Raw genomic sequence first — 16,236 nt, 5'->3', positions numbered from 1 at the left:
AACTCAATACTTTAAAATGGCCTTATGCACTGTAAATCAGTCGGCCTCATGACTTTGAAATGTAAGCATTCATTAGCTTTAATGTGCTGTCAAAAACAGAGGTGGCATTTTTAAAAGCCATTTTCCTTTGGGCTGACTTAAACATTAATAAGGGATATTATACCTTCCCCTAAATGTAGTGTTGTAACTTAATTGAATTGGCAATTAAACTTATAAGGTCACTAAGATGTCAAGTGTGCTATTGTGCATTAACTTGAATATTGACCTGCTGTATTTTGTTTCTTCAAACAGACTGAAGCGTAAAAGGAGAAAGATGAGGCAGAGGTCGAAGTAGGCCCTCTTCTTCTTCAGCTGTATTCCCATCGGAGCCTCCCCTGATGACTGAAGCGTGCGGCTGAAGTGAAGCCTCCATCAGTGGATCGAAGGCCTACACCTGATTTCTGCTGACTGTGCGCCTCATGGATCCGGCTGTGAACGTCGGACTGGACGAGGCTAAGATGCTGGACAACCTCCCGACATCAGAATTGCAGCTGCGTTGTTAATGGACCAGACTACAACTGTCATGTGGTGTATTTAACGATAAATGGAACGCTGTTAAAAATGTACGCACGGTTTCAGTCCGTTTTGTTCTCAGTTCTTTTAGCTGCTAATCCGAGGCCTCAGTAGCTTGGTCTGAAACATGGCTCTGGCATGTGTCCGTCATGTTACTAGAGTCTCTTTGGGTGTGTGAAGCACATGTGACCTAAATGCAGTGTAGTGATTTGTGGCTGCAGCCTGCTAAGAGTCTGGAACCAAGTGTTAAAAACATGAGTTTCCAATTACCTTAAAGGTGTCCTATCATGCAAAATGCACTTTTTGATGTCTTTTATTCATAAATGTGTCAGGAAACTCACAAAGTGTCAGAAAATAAAACCCTCTCTTTTCCTCTGGAGTTGGGAGTGAGAATGTGTTGGTACAACAGAGCTGATCCAGATTTGCGTCCGATATAACGTAATATCAGAAATGTGGGCTGACTTTACACCCACGGCTCTCTCAAACTTCGCTATAAAAAAGGAACCTTGTAAACCCGCAAGAAAAAAAGTATTTGAGTACCATACTGTTTCAGAAATAATCCTTGAAGTGGTTTGGAAAATTATATGGCGTTTAATCACGGCAGAATTTTGCTGCATCTGAGCAGAGCAAACGGCTCGTCAAAGACCTCACCGTTTGCCTGCGTGCTCAAAAGGGGGCGGGGGCAGCAGCTACAGTTACAGAATCAGCACTTCTCTAACTGGGCTGAAATAGAGGGATATGAGGGATGTCTAAAATTCATGATCTGTTTGGTATTTTGAGCATAACACATAGACATGTTTTTATATATATCTGAGACTCATAAGCCTAAAAATAGCATGATAGATATTTAAATTAGTAAGACTTGTGGTACAGTTCCATAAGTGAAAACTCTAAATGCATGTATTTAGTCTATGCATTGCTGTAATTCCTTTATTTAAAGGTGGGGTAGGTAAGTTTGAGAAACCGGCTCGAGATACACTTGTTATATTCCATGGAATGCTCTTAACATCCCGATAGCAATGAATATCTTAAGTGCTTTGACAAAAAATCCATAAAGTCATCTGTGGAAGCCGTAATACTGTAAAAAGCACGACCAATCATTTTAGCCGGCCTGGCTAAAATAACTGGATGGCCTACCTGCCTGTCAGCCTTCCATCTGTGCACAAACGTATCTCGTGCCCTCATTGGTCATGTGCGCGTTCCTGTGTGTTGGAGGAGGGGCTCTATAAGGAAGTGGCAGATTTTTTCCGGTTGTGTATTTTCAAATTCTAGCGCACTCGAGCTGGTTTCTCCAAAATTACCTACCCCACCTTTAATAGATAGTTGGGATATTATTTTCCAGCAGCAGTGCCAAGCATTACACAAAATGTTTTAAAATTGTGCAATAAGGTACAAATATAATGAATCAACATTAGCGGCAAGAAAGGAGAGTAAGAATAAAAAATTACATGGATTTGCAGCTTGAATTGTGCTAACCTTCCACCTCCAATTTAATACACTATACAACTTTTCCTTGTCGAGTGACCACTTAGGTGTGTTCACATCAAGGACTTTCTGTGAAACATCAGTTTGTCTCAATTGAGTTTGATTACTGTCAAAAGGAGCACTGGATGCCACTTCAGACTTTAACTGTTCTAGTAATGTGTTTTTATAACATCTTTAAAACACATTTTTCTTTAACATTTGCATTATCCAGGGGTTTACAAACTGGCACGGATGAAAACTTACTGAAGGTGGAGAACCACAAAATTATTTTCTTGAAATGTATGAGAGTACATTGGTAAAGTAAAATGTAACAACCAAATAATCGGCAGGGTTTGATATAGTAAGATTATTATTGATTTCATAACACCAATGAAAAGTAAGAATACTGACAAAGAAACAATGTAAGGAAATGAATATCACAATCATTTTAATAGCCAATAAACTCAAAAATAAATTCAGATTAAATTATACAAAAAGTGTTTTGAGCTCCTGTAACTTTTAGACTAGATCAGATCCTTTTGGATTTTGCCTGAAAGAAACTGTGTCTCGGTTTTGGCAGGATCTTACAGCTGGTTAAATATCAGAACTGGCAATCATTACAAGATCAAGGAGATCTAGAACAAGGTACTCAGAGTAATAATCATCAAAATTAATCATACCGAAAGGTATAAATGTTGTGCTACAAGTTAAAGTTCTATATATAAAATAAGAAAACTATGAATAACACTAGTATAAAAGTATTAGCCTTCATCAGCCCCCTGTTCTTCAGCACAAAAAGTACTCATTGTGCACAACGGAAAAATAGCGTATGTTATATTATTGGATTATAAATAGTGATGCATTAATGTTTTTTTATTTGACTAATTACGCAGTTGGGTGGCTTTTACACGTCACCAAGGGATTAATACAGTTTATCTTGAAGTATTATTACCCATGATACATATTTTTGTTACATCTTGAACCTCAAATGTTACATTTTCAGAGTATCAAAAACTGTCTGATAAGTAGTCGTACTAACAACATTGTAATTAAATGCAGTACTTGAATAGATGCACTTAGTTACTTTCTACTGTGATATATTCTGGCTTGTGTAGTTGTTTTATATACTAAGCAACTGTTTCTTTCATTAGGCTTTTTCAATAAAAAAGGAGCCTGATAGTTGCACCCAGTTTTAACGAACGTCACACATCGCGAGGGGGCGCTCGAGCTTCTCCTTGATGTTGTACATCGAAGAAGAAGAAGAGTCAGCATTGTAAACACAGGGCTATGGCTGACGAGAGGGCTGCAGAAGAAGACAACCTTAACGACATTATGGGGAACCAGCTGCAGCTTTTACCAGGTAACGGTGCCCCTCAGCGGGGGACAGGGTTACCTGCCGGGTCTCATCGGGTCAGCGTCCGTCTCCCCGTGCTGCTAACTGCAAGCTAACACTTCCTCAACAGGCCACCGTCACACATCACACCCTCACAGACTCATTTTATAGACCTCACACTTTGTTTCGTTTTACCATCAGCGTGGCTTATTAAGAGGATAACAAGCAAAAATAAGCTCTCCAAAATTGTTAGTGATTTGCAAGCCACACAAACAACTTACGATATATTTGACAGTGTTGCAATCAACAAGGCTAAACACAAACATAGCTAACAATCTCTATAAGAGGTATTTTATTACTTATTAGCCATAAAGGCATTACACTGAAAATGATGAGGGAATGCTTGCTTTTTTATCAAATTTCCTTCCTTAATTGTATAACTTACCGCTCCTTCATGCCCATTTGCACTATTGTATATGTTTTAATGGTGTGTAGACACATATCCATTGAGGTGCACAATAAAGTCGATCTAATCTAAACTACTCTAATGTATCTAAAGTTGCAGCTGCACACTAGACTCACCACTGTGCTTGTGTGCTATGACAGATAATGAGGAAGAGGAGGAGGAAGATGACATGGAAGATGACATGGAGACTGAAGAACGAGACAGTGAGGGGACAGAGAAGCACACCACCATCAACTTTGATCCCAGTCTTCCCACATCACATTCTGTGAGTCATGCCACTTTTATTTCTACAGATAATGGCCCAAATGGAGATTTTTTTAACATCAATTACTAATTGATCATTCAGAAGTAAGGTAGTAGCAGCTGTTGTGGTCTGGTGGTGTTGACTGTTTGTTGTGCTGGCAGTACCTGGGCTCAGACATGGAGGAGTTCCACGGCCGTACGGTCCACGATGAGGACAGCTGTCAGACCATCCCTGTGCTGCCTCACACGGCTGTGATGCTGGTGCCCGGCCAGACGCTGCCTCTGCAGCTCTTCAGGCCGCAGGAGGTCAGCATGATGCGGAGCATCATCCAGAGAGACCGCACCTTTGCAGTGCTCTCACACAGGTCAGTAGAAGTAGACACTGCACTATTGGCAGATAAGGCTTTATAATGAAATATCCCGGCCAGTAATGAACATTTCCTCTGTTACATTTAAATCAATATACCATGTTTTTCATATAACCTTAGTTTTAAATAGCTTTCTTATTTTGCCCAGTCAATGTTTTGCAATGTCTGCATCTGCCAGTAAGCCATCACAAGAACATGTGGCACTTAGCTCCATTTCAGCTTAAAACTGGAAGTTCTCTGCAACTAGGTGGAAAAAAAATATTTGCGTATATCGGCAATTAGCCAAAATTAGTTTTTGGGCAATTTAGCCGCGAATGAAGAACACGGAGCACTTTCAGCACATACATTTACGTACACAGCGTGGGGATGTCATATTGTAATGCACCTTAATACATGGAGTAAAGGGCACCATCACAAAGCAATACTTAACAATAACAACACCCATAATGCTTCACCATTAAAACACCATAGACTGTAAATATAAGGAAAACCCAGACACTCATCACAGAGGTCACAATATCAATCAATCCAGCAGAGCAATAGCCTATAGGCAAAACACAGAAGATCAACAAAATATATGACATCAAATGAACTTACCAAAGCTGAAGTAGATGGTCAACTTCATTCATTTTCTTTCCGTTTTACTGATTTTAATTGCTATAAGCTGCTCTCTCTCGTCTCCTCTTCACAACTACACTTTTCGCGGCACACGTACTTACAGCCAATCAGCTCTGAATTATGAGATGACGTTTTGGTGGGGGTTCCAACACTTGGCCCCACTGGTAATTTTTTTTTGCCGCACACATTGAATAGAAAAATACTCTGAGCATGCGCAGTGTAGTTTTTACAGCACCCATTCATTTTGACAGCAGAAAGAGGGGCTTGCCCCACATCGCTCTACACGGCTCAATAGGCACACTGTAGACACTAATTACAAGAACGCAGACTAAAACAGCAATGTACAGACAAATCAGATGACTAAACATGATCTTAAAATATATTTTAAGATATATTTATTTTGTATATTTTTTTTATTATTATTTTAATTACTTTCTGCTAAATAAACTAATGACGAGTCGCCACTGCATATGAGGAGAACTATTTAACTTAACTGTCTAAGAACCTCAATCTCATAGAAGTAAAACACTTAATGACTCGGGTATCCTTTTAAAAATATTCTTGGAGTGTCATTGTAAAAGGTTTATTTGGTATCTGTTTCAGCAGTGATGCAGGTGAGCCGGACGCAGAGTTTGGGACGACAGCTGAAATCTATGCATACCGAGAAGAGCAGGAGTATGGCATTGAAACTGTGAAAGTGAAAGCTGTGGGAAGGCAGAGGTTTAAGGTCCATGAGATAAGAACTCAAGCAGACGGGTAAGTTTAATTGTGTCTTAAACCATTACAGCAAAGGTTAGGACTAAATATATGTGCACATTTTAATGAGAGCTTGAATATATAAATAAAAATGTTAACATTATGTTGTGGTCTTCATGTTGTGAGCCTGTGGCTGTCTGCAGGAATCTGAGCCCTGCAGGTATTCATCATCTAGGCATGGACTGATTTAAACAGGAATATAAGCTGAATGTTATCATCTGCTATGAAACATATTATAAGACAGAAAACCAGCAGCAGTTTAGACTAGGACTCAAAATCAGTGGATCATCTACGTATATATGAGTGTGCCTCTACATTAATTTCTTCAAATTGAAAATATTCAATCTCTTCATTTGTTCTATAAAAACAATTAAGATTAACTTTGAAGTTTCAGTTTCTTACATACTGTACGTGATGCGTATTTACTCAGCAAAGTCAGGACTTTTTTCAATGTGACTCAGTTGGTGCTCTTATAGTTCACACAGCTAGAGGGCAGACTAACTATTCACAGTCATCTTCAAAAAGTAAAGAGAATAACATTCAAACTATTTGTTTGTGGAGTTACTTCTTTACATTTAAAGATTCAGTTTTTTGTACAATAATAATTCGTTGTGACTTGTTGAGGAAGGGTTCATTCTGTTTGAGTTATTCTGCTTCATGCTCTCGAGAGGGTTTAGTTTATTTGTAATCATCTGTGTGGGTTTTAAGTTGAGTCCTCTTGTTGGAGGGTACAGTAAACAACGGAAGCATCTATGGAGAAAAGCTGCCTATTAAACCACTGTGGTTGTGCTATATATCATGGTTACTTACATCCTCCACCGTTCAGGAAATCATTGAAGCTTTAAAGTCCATTAAACTTGATCTCCATACAGTCAGATGTGTAATGCGCATAAATCGGTTGCCATAATCCTGTTGACCTTGTGTTGTGACCCCAGCAACCATAGAATTGAAGTTATTGCCCACTTACAGGGAATCTGCTGTTCTCCGCTCTTTGTTCTGTACATAGCCTTCTCTACCTCTCTGTAATGCCTCTCAAACATTTCTGAATGTGCAACCTTTGGATGTTGGATCTCTGAATAAAAAGCAAAAAACAAACATTTAAACATACCTTTCTACTGCCATCATATTGTGGCAGTGTTGTGGATTTATTTGCTGTTTGTTCATACATAAGAAAGAAAATGAACATTGTGTTTGTGCATGATTGAAGTTAATAATGTTGTGTTTATTCTTGTACATGGTTACACCTGAAGATCTTTATTTTATTTCTCTTGTGATGTTGCTTAGTGAACGTCTGTTTGTCTGAGCTCCACAGTGTGTGTTTGGTGAAGTATTTCTTATGGCTGACAGAGACATTGTACAGACGGCACCTTTTTATGATCATCTCCCCGTTACAAACATCTTGTCATACACCTGATAGCATTTAGCCATCACACTATTTGTTTAATCTGCTATTCATCCGCTCTGTTTCACTCGCCTTCTGTTGCTCTCTTTCACATTTCTCTCCCTGCTTGTCTTTCTTTCCCTAACTTATGTTTTTGTCTCCCTTGTATATTACATCAGGATCAGACAAGCCAAAGTACAGATCCTTCCAGAACGAATCCTTCCAGATCCCCTCTCTGCCGTGCAGATAGCACCCCTCACCAGGCTCAACATGCACCCCTCCTGCAAACCCCCGACTCAGACCTGCAAGCAGGCCCAGCGCTGGTGGAATAACTACCAGCAGGTCAGACACAAAAACACTTAGAGAAAATGCAGTACACATGTGCCGCATGCAGATTCTTTTGCCATTACATACTTTACAATAACTTCATTCTCCATCACAAGGAAATGGAAATGGGACATGACAGCTCTGGTTACACCAACTGATAATATTTAAAGGGGCCCTATCATGCACATTTCAGGTTCAGATTTGTATTTGAAGCTTCTACTGTGAGATATTTACTTGCTTTAATGTTCAAAAACTCTTTATTATTCTCATACTGCCTGTGCTGCAGCAACTCTTTTCACCCTCCGTCTGAAACCAGAGCCCAGTCTGCTCTGATTGGTTAGCTGACCGGCTCTGTTGTGATTGGTCAACCTCTTAGAGATATCCCACCCCTTAGCCTATCATGTACAATGTGTTGGAGCACCAGCCAATAGAAGTACACATGTTACATAGTGATGTCACTATGTAACTGAAGTCAGCAAAGGACAACAATGGAGGCGTTACAGAGGGGGGGGGGGATTTTAGCCTTTGCAGACTATTTAGATTCACAAAAACCTACATAACCACAGGGAATAACACTTAAAGGGAGACCCAATAAAGCATAAAAGGGCCTCTTTAAATAGTTTTGGGCTTTTAACTTGTGGAAGCCTGGGATTTTCAACATGTAACTCTTAACACAGGAACATTGTCGTGAGTGTGATGTTTGAAAGTCCACATACTTTTAACCATTACGTGTATTAACAATGTGGATAGCAGAGGGAAACTGTCAAATGAAGATAAAGTTGGGTAATGTGTCGTCTGTTGTTCCTCACAGAGGAAGTTTCACTGTGCCAGCCTGACGCCATGGCCACCCTGGGTCTACGCACTTTACGACTCTGTGAGTACTGCGGCCCGTGTGCACTGGAATTTCCTCCATAGATAAACATAACATAGGAGTGAATGTAAACCATGTTCTCTCTACCTCCTGTGTACCACCACACAGGAGTCGCTCATGAACAGAGTGAAGAAACAGCTCCATGAATGGGACGAGAACCTGAAGGATGACTCCCTCCCTACGAACGCCGTAGGTCAGCCTCTGTTCAATGTGTTACAGATGGATAGCAGACGCGTTCGCACATGCGCACGTACGTCTCTTTGTTTGCGTTTTTTATGCCCCTGTCCTTTCCTTCCTTTCATCCCTGTCTCTGCCTTTCTGTCTGGTTTGTGTCAGACTTTTCCTACAGAGTAGCGGCCTGTCTGCCCATAGACGACGCTCTGCGGCTCCAACTGCTGAAGATCGGCAGTGCCATCCAGAGACTTCGCTGTGAGCTGGACATCATGGACCGGGTAAGGAAGGGTCACCACCAACCCCTCACTACGGCCCCTTCCTCCTCTGGCTGTGCAGCCATCCTCTCCCTCACTGTGTGATAAGATTGGCTGTCCCTGTTGTACTTCTTTCCCTTTTTCCTCTGGTGTTCTTTGGTATATCAACTATGCCTGTCAGGGGATGTTTTTGCTGCGATATTTCAGTCTAAACTTGGCCATCACAATGTAAACTGTTCATGAACAATTTAGAGTAAGCAAAGATTAATTGAATCACTAGTAACAGAACAGATCTAACAGATCTCTAATAAACATGCAGTATACATGATCTGTTTGTCACTTTGAGCATGGTGATTTTAACTAACCAAAAATATCATCATGTCATTCACACAGCAGAACAACGTTAATGAATATTTAAGATTTCATGCTTTGCTACATGTTTTCTAATACCTGTAATAAAAGTGTCAACATGTCACCAAGCAAGCTATTACCAGATTAAGATGACTAAACAACAATTTAAAAAGAAGATCACAAACCAATTTTAGTTTTTGATGTGCTGAAAACAGCACTTTCTGCCCTTTTTGTATAATGATTTACCTACATAAAATATATTTGGTGATTTCAAATAAAACTAAATGTTAATTTTGTCAGATACCTGAGATAAATGTAAAAAAAAATACTTTTTCACTTCTCTTATTGTCTCACTGCAGATTTCGAAGGAATAATTCAGCATCATAATCACTAATTAAATCTACCAATCGATTAATCATTGCAGCCCTAATCCCTTTAGCTTTAGGTCAATGTACATTTTAATGTTATAACGACAGGAAGCACTAAGTACTGCTGTAAAGCTGTCGCCGGACGTTTGAATTGCTTCTTTTAAAGTGCCTGCCTATTATCTGCTCTTTCCATGCCGTCTGATTGTGGGTAATATCCTCCTTTTCTCTTTACACTCTTACCGGACACACAATCTATACCTGACCTTGTGTCAGCCAGCTCTTGGCTCTTGTGGAAGCATAAAGGATGGATTATTATAGCATCGTCAGTGAGAACAGTGACTTTTAACACTTCATTATCTCTCCTCCTCAGTGCACATCACTGTGCTGTAAGCAGTGCCAGGACACAGAAATCACCACGAAGACTGAGATCTTCAGGTGAGGACATCTTGTGCATGTTGTATTCATCTATCAAAAGCTTTTAAGAGACGGTTGACACATTTAAAGAGAGAAAACTAGCAGCCTGAATTTATTTTTTCTGTTTTGTTTTTATAACTGCACATAAAAGTTGCATTAAGATTGGAGTTACAAAAGAATAATTGGTCCTTCACACTCTAATTTGGGCACCAACACTCACACACTGTTATGGAAAGTAATTTCATAACTGTTTATGACGTGTTATGGTTAATGTATTTGTCCAAGAGTCAAACACAGTAGCTCTAACGCCGATGAAGCTGTCCAGGCCCTAGCTCTACGTTTATAGGAAGAGTGCATTAACTGTTTTGTCTGAGCACATCCAGATAATCAGAGTAAATGAATGATTATGTGTTTAATATGATTTCTAAGTGTAGAGACTAACAGAACTGCATACCTAGCTAATGCATTTTCAATTAGGGACCAAACCAAAAGTGAAGTGCAGTAAATTGCTGCATAATAAAGTGACTGAAAATGTGTCTTTTTATGTGGTTTTAATCTTGGCAAGTACCTGTAAGATTAAATAATCACCTTGTTGAATGCTGAAAACAAGATTTTCAAATCTCAAGTCTTAGCTTTTAGTTTAGTTTAGTATTTTCATAATTAAAACACTTTAAATGCATAATTCAGACATTTTAAGGAAGTTTGGTTCCATTTATTTCTTTTTTATGGAGTCTCTAATCAGCTTCTGGCTGTTTCATTCCTTCATCTAAAGGTTCATTCTGGTGTTTTTGTGTCAAAATCACTGATGAAATATTCCACCTGCTGTCCTTTCTCTGCAGCTTGTCTCTGAACGGCCCCATGGCTGCATACGTCAACCCTCACGGTTACGTCCATGAAACGTTGACCGTCTACAAAACCAACAACCTCAACCTGGTGGGCCGGCCATCCACGCTGCACAGCTGGTTTCCAGGGTAACTTTGCAACACTCATGGCATTAAGCTCATACTCCTCCCTCGGACTCTCTAATAATGTAACACCTAACGCACAGTGAATGGACTTAATCAGACCTCTCACTGTGCCTTTCAGTGCTTTTAAAATGCATTTTCATAAATGTGAGACAAACCTCTGACCCATTGCACTGGGGGTCTCAAATAAGCTTTAATTGAATATTTCCCTAACTGTGTGGTGACATAAATTGAATAGTCTACATTGCCTTAAATCAGAAGCCTTTGGCCTTTCAGTGTTGCATCAATATCAAAAGTGTAATTTCTTATCAATAGGACATCACTTTTTAGTGATCTGAGTTCATTGTATGACGCCAGTCTTGTGTAGAGAGCAGCAGGGGAAAGATATATCCTCCAAGCTCTCTTTTTCTCATCATAATACACACCAATACACAGATCTGAGAAGATACTGTGAACTTGTGTCAATCATTTTGACAGTGAGATATTTGATTTATGCTTAAAGAATAAAACTGAACTGAATTGTGTAGTATTTAACGTCATGTAGATCAAGTGCTGCAGAAATGTCTGCTACATTTAGTTGTTTGGTTTGTAAGTTATGAGAGTTTTTGAAATCATGGTACACTTTGCCATAGGTTTCTTATTGCATTTAGAAAAAAACATTAGAAGACAGCATTAAGTATTTGCAATGAATAAAGTATATAGATACAGCTTTCAGTTGTATTTATTAGTGTCTAAATGATTGTTTCTGAATGACACATACTAAGTAAGTGCAAGTATGAATTGTGCATAATGGGTTGCATTTAATTAATGAAAAAAAAGTCATTTTTAAAGGGATATTTCACAGAAAATATATGTTTTAACAATCATTACTCAGGGACCAATTAAAAAAAATATATTAAAAAAAAATAAGAAAAATGATTGCATCACCATTTAACCTGTGGAATCATACAACAAAAACCGATGTAATTTCTATTGCAAAGACAAAATGGAAACACACCTCTGACTGCACTGCCAAACATTAGCATGCCATTTGCACATCTTATACATCTTTTTGTGCAACATCAGCCCCTTTCTTTGCAACTGTGTTTCCCAAACTCTCAACGCTGTTTCAATTTTCTAAGGACATCTTGATGCTTGAGGATCAGCCGTGACTGCTCAAACGAGCCACAATATTAACCCTTTTAAAGACTAAAACATTACAATTTAAGCCCCCCTAAATTAAAAAAAATGGTTTTGCCCACTGCTACACTGTTTGAGTTTCACTGTGCGGACTGATGCATGAGTAGTTTTACTCTAAAAGGCTGGTTTAACATAAAGTTTGTAAGCCATTTGCGTCTAAAATGCCACTTGTGTTACGAGCAAACTTAAACCTCCGGAGCACACACTGAAGACTTACTTTCCAGGGAATTAGACGACATCTTGTGTCAAGTAGTTCAGTTATATGAACAATATTTTCAAATGTTCATAGATTATGTACTTTTTAATAAGGTAGAAGAAATATAATAATGTTATATATCTTGTCTTTAATAAATATTGTGCTATTCTTTGCTCTCAGCTACGCCTGGACCATTGCTCAGTGTCGCACCTGTGGGTCTCACATGGGTTGGAGGTTCACCGCCATCAAGAAGCACTTGTCTCCGCCTCGCTTCTGGGGTCTGACCCGGTCGGCCTTGCTCCCCCGCATCCCCCACGGCGAGGTGGAGGAGGGGAGAGAGGGCTCTCGCCTCTTCTGCCTGTGACGACGCACCATCATGTATCGTCAATAAACAACAACAAAAACCCTACAGACCCCCAAAGCCTACATCTCCATGCACTCTCTCACTACAATTACTGTCACTAATAAACACAGCACCTGTCACCCATGGCAGTAAATCCATCATATTAGTGGAAAGGTCAGTTAGCCTTTAAATGGCACTCAATTTAGACCAGGAGGGAACTATTGTCCTTAAAAGCTATTGAGAAGTGGAGGCAGCAGTTAGACAACTAAGTGCATTGAGAGAAAATGAGGAAAAAAAAACAGAGCAACAACAGATTGGTCCATAACACGTTTTAGAAACCTAGCTTGCAGCTGGCTGATCTGCACCGCTGTCCATCTGATTCCATGGTAGCTGCAGACATACACAACAACAAAAGCTATGCTTAATGCATCATTTCCCTTCCACTAATTTCCTCTGTATGATGGAGAGGTTTTCTGCATGCAGTTGAGATAGAGATATCTGGCTGATATGTTTCTGATTTGAGCTGCTGTGGGTCAGTGGAGGAGATGAGAGGGGACTTGTTTCTCTAAGGGTATATTTTGAATCTAGGAATCATATAGGATGTATTTTTATATGCAATAAGATTGGAAAGTTGTTATTATCACAAAAAACGAGATGACAATGTGTGAAGTCCCTGAGATAATCAGCTTTGTATTAACTGAGAGCCCATTGTCCTGTCAGGTGATGTGCTCTGGAAACAAACAAGAAAACATTAGAGAAAACCTGAAGTCTAATGAAGGACTGTTTTTATAAAAAGGTTAAAGCTAGTTTGTTCATGTTGTATGGCATGTTAAAATGTTGTGCCTACGCCCCAGAGTCTTTTGATAAGTTTAATGATTCAATGAGCCACAGAGGACTGAAATATTGTAACTGATGAACGGTGTTTTTTGTTGTGTAGTGTCGCTGTTTTCAGGATTTTACATCTTGCGATCTTTGTTGCAAGGCACTGGCTCATGTTTGTATAAATGTATCTGTAAATGAGAGGCCGTTAGCATAGCATTTGTTGTGTCATATAACTGTTGTTCTACTGTTTGTAGAATTGGATTCTTAAGTCGCACATATCTACATGTCTTAGAGAACAGAGGAAAAAAAAACCTTGATCGCAATAAAAACAAATCTAGAAGTGAAGATGTTGGTCTATCTAATTAACTGTTTTTGGATGTTTTTCTCGAAGGAATACATTTTGTCAAGGGGAGTCATAACTACTCTTAAAAAGGCGGTAGCTGTCAATAATAAAAAATATATATGATCTAAACCTTATTGCCTAAGCTAAGCAGTATGTCATACAGGTGTACATTCCTGAGTTTTGTTGACACTCAGTGAGGGAAATATCGACTCTAATGATAAAGGATAATGACTCGGTGGTTTCATGCAGGGACCTTTTCGGATTCATATTTTAATTAATCATACATTTTGTTATCTTTCCTTAAAAACATATTTCACGTTACACCCCTATAACACTGGGACTCAAGGCGGATCAGTACAGCAGGAGATATTCATTATTTTTAGTCCGGCATTCTTCTTGCTTCTTGCTTGCTTCTTGCTTTTTGCTGCTGCCTACATTACCCATAGTGCAACTCAGCCTCTCACAATTTAGTCAGTTTCAGTTGTGTTAGCCATGGTGACTTACCTGAGGCAATTTATTAGATTTTGTGCAGCTCTATCAACAGCCAGAAAAGGCTTCATCTAACTTTTATTTTCAAAAATGCCGTTGAGAAGACCTGGAAATTGACTTTAATGGACCTCTTTAATTTTTTTTCCTGTTGTACCCTTCAGCAGTTGCATATCGATGTGTTTCATGAAGAAAGATAACAGGTATAATCTAAAAAGTGAATGTCTCTTTGGTTATATTATCTGTAATACTGCTTATTCAATGTTCACCAGGCTGTCAGACTTTCCTTCACCTCAAACAATGAAATGTACGCTTCACAGAAGAATTTAATTACCCGTTTCCAAAGAAAGCTGTTTCTCCTTTTTCCATGACAATCGGTGTATAAAAGAGTAAAAATAAATATGCAGTTCTCCTCCTCTGTATGTTTACTGTGTTATATGTTCCAGAGGCATCAATTTCAAAGAATTCAGATAACGTGTGTGTGTCTTTGTTTGTGTGAGAACATAGAGACCTTGTTGAGGTGATGAATGGAGCTTGACAACATGGGAATAATAGTCCTCTGACTACTGGCAAATTGAGATATGCTTTTTTGTGTGCTTTCTCCAAATAATGAGTTTGCGGTGTATTCATCATTTTGTGCAGATAATGTGGGCATCAGATCATTGTGTGCCGGTATATAGTACCCCCCCCAACAACACTTAATTACAGGGGTCAGTAGCCTGCCTAACGTGAAACTGTTTAGGCAGAAGTCTTTCAAACAAAACATGTGTAACTCAAATGCCAATGTTGGGGAATTATGACTGATGTTCCGAAGGTTGTCTTCTACTGCCACAGTCTAGTCTGTCTTTGAAGAAAAAAAGAAACGCTATTAAATTCCAAAACATAACTTGAAATGCCACGGAAAAAAGTATTTAGCATTTTAGATATTAAATATTGAGAAGTCACATGTTGCATTGCATGTCCTAAACAATGTGCAGATGTTCCCACTCGGAGACTCATTATTAGACTATCACTGCCGGTGTTGTGTCAAATGATGCACCCCCATCATGAAATGCCCCCCTTGTCACGGGAACCCGCATTTCTAAACGAAATAAAGAAATAAAGTGACATATTATCCATACTAAAATTGTGTACATTATCACACATAAAATAAACATTCATTTTGAAGATTAGAGTCCAGTGACATGGTAAGCAATCAAAGTCAGTGTGAACAACATGTCATATTCATCTTTAACCCTTGTGTTGTGTTCGAAAGCTGTTACCGTTCATGGTGTTCTCAGGTCAATTTTGACCCATGATTTATCTCCATCTCCAAAACACTCCAAAATAATGACTATCATCCAATATTGTTTTAACTCCATCATAACCTTTAAATTACAACAGGATTGTTTGGTCATTATTTTGGAGTGTTTTGGAGATGGATTTTAGTATGGATAATATGTCACTTTATTTCTTTATTTCATTCAACATGTATTATTAATTACTGTGTGTATGTAAATGTGTTGGACAATTGCAGGACTAGCCCTCACTCCATATTTGTTTTATTTCTGACTCGGATGATAAACCAGGCCTGTCATAAAATGCACCCCACCCCAGAAGATGTTTGTATTAATCCCACCCTCAAGCATTTTTCAGGGTATAGTTGTAGGACTAGTACCAATGAATGGAGCAAGTTTCATGAATGTGACACTTTTATTTTGTAAGATAGCAAGGGGGGGCATATTGTGATAACCAGGCCTGTCATAAAATGCACCCCACCGAAAAAGATGTTTGTATTATTCCCACCCTCAAGCATTTTTCAGGATATAGTTGTCGGACTAGTACCAATGAATGGAGCAAGTTTCATGAATGTGACACTTTTATTTTTGTAAGATAGCAAGGGGGGGCATATTGTGATAACCAGGCCTGTCATAAAATGCACCCCATCCAAAAATATGTTTGTATTATTCCCACTGTTGGAGC

The 16,236-nt window shown here is 39.0% G+C and overlaps 1 protein-coding gene across 2 annotated transcripts; it reads left to right on the top strand.

Moving 5' to 3' along the window:
- Nucleotides 1-3,219: 3,219 nt before the first annotated feature.
- crbn (cereblon) lies at nt 3,220-14,692 on the top strand. Of its 2 annotated transcripts, none has more exons than XM_034139311.1 (11): nt 3,220-3,376; nt 3,956-4,080; nt 4,221-4,423; nt 5,651-5,800; nt 7,361-7,523; nt 8,320-8,382; nt 8,488-8,572; nt 8,716-8,831; nt 9,897-9,961; nt 10,780-10,911; nt 12,461-14,692. In XM_034139311.1, exons 1-11 carry the CDS (start codon nt 3,304-3,306, stop codon nt 12,642-12,644), a joined length of 1,359 nt encoding a protein of 452 aa, XP_033995202.1. In that variant the 5' UTR covers nt 3,220-3,303; the 3' UTR covers nt 12,645-14,692. The 2 variants fall into 2 exon arrangements, with proteins under 2 accessions (XP_033995202.1, XP_033995201.1); XM_034139310.1 differs by having other exon boundaries at nt 5,648-5,800.
- Nucleotides 14,693-16,236: the final 1,544 nt, after the last annotated feature.

The sequence above is a fragment of the Trematomus bernacchii genome, unplaced genomic scaffold, assembly GCF_902827165.1.
Source record: "Trematomus bernacchii unplaced genomic scaffold, fTreBer1.1, whole genome shotgun sequence".
NCBI lineage: Eukaryota > Metazoa > Chordata > Actinopteri > Perciformes > Nototheniidae > Trematomus > Trematomus bernacchii.
The sequence above is the reverse complement of the archived record's forward strand: the minus strand, read 5'-3'. Positions and strand labels throughout refer to the sequence as shown.

What these genes read in the sequence shown, in the direction of transcription:
- crbn (XM_034139310.1), top strand. Translation starts at nt 3,304, where the DNA reads ATGGCTGACGAGAGGGCTGCAGAAGAAGACAACCTTAACGACATTATG. An exon ending in GGTGGAATAACTACCAGCAG is followed by an intron (nt 7,524 to 8,319) that starts GTCAGACACAAA and finishes TGTTCCTCACAG; the next exon opens with AGGAAGTTTCACTGTGCCAG. An exon ending in CCTCCCTACGAACGCCGTAG is followed by an intron (nt 8,573 to 8,715) that starts GTCAGCCTCTGT and finishes GGTTTGTGTCAG; the next exon opens with ACTTTTCCTACAGAGTAGCG.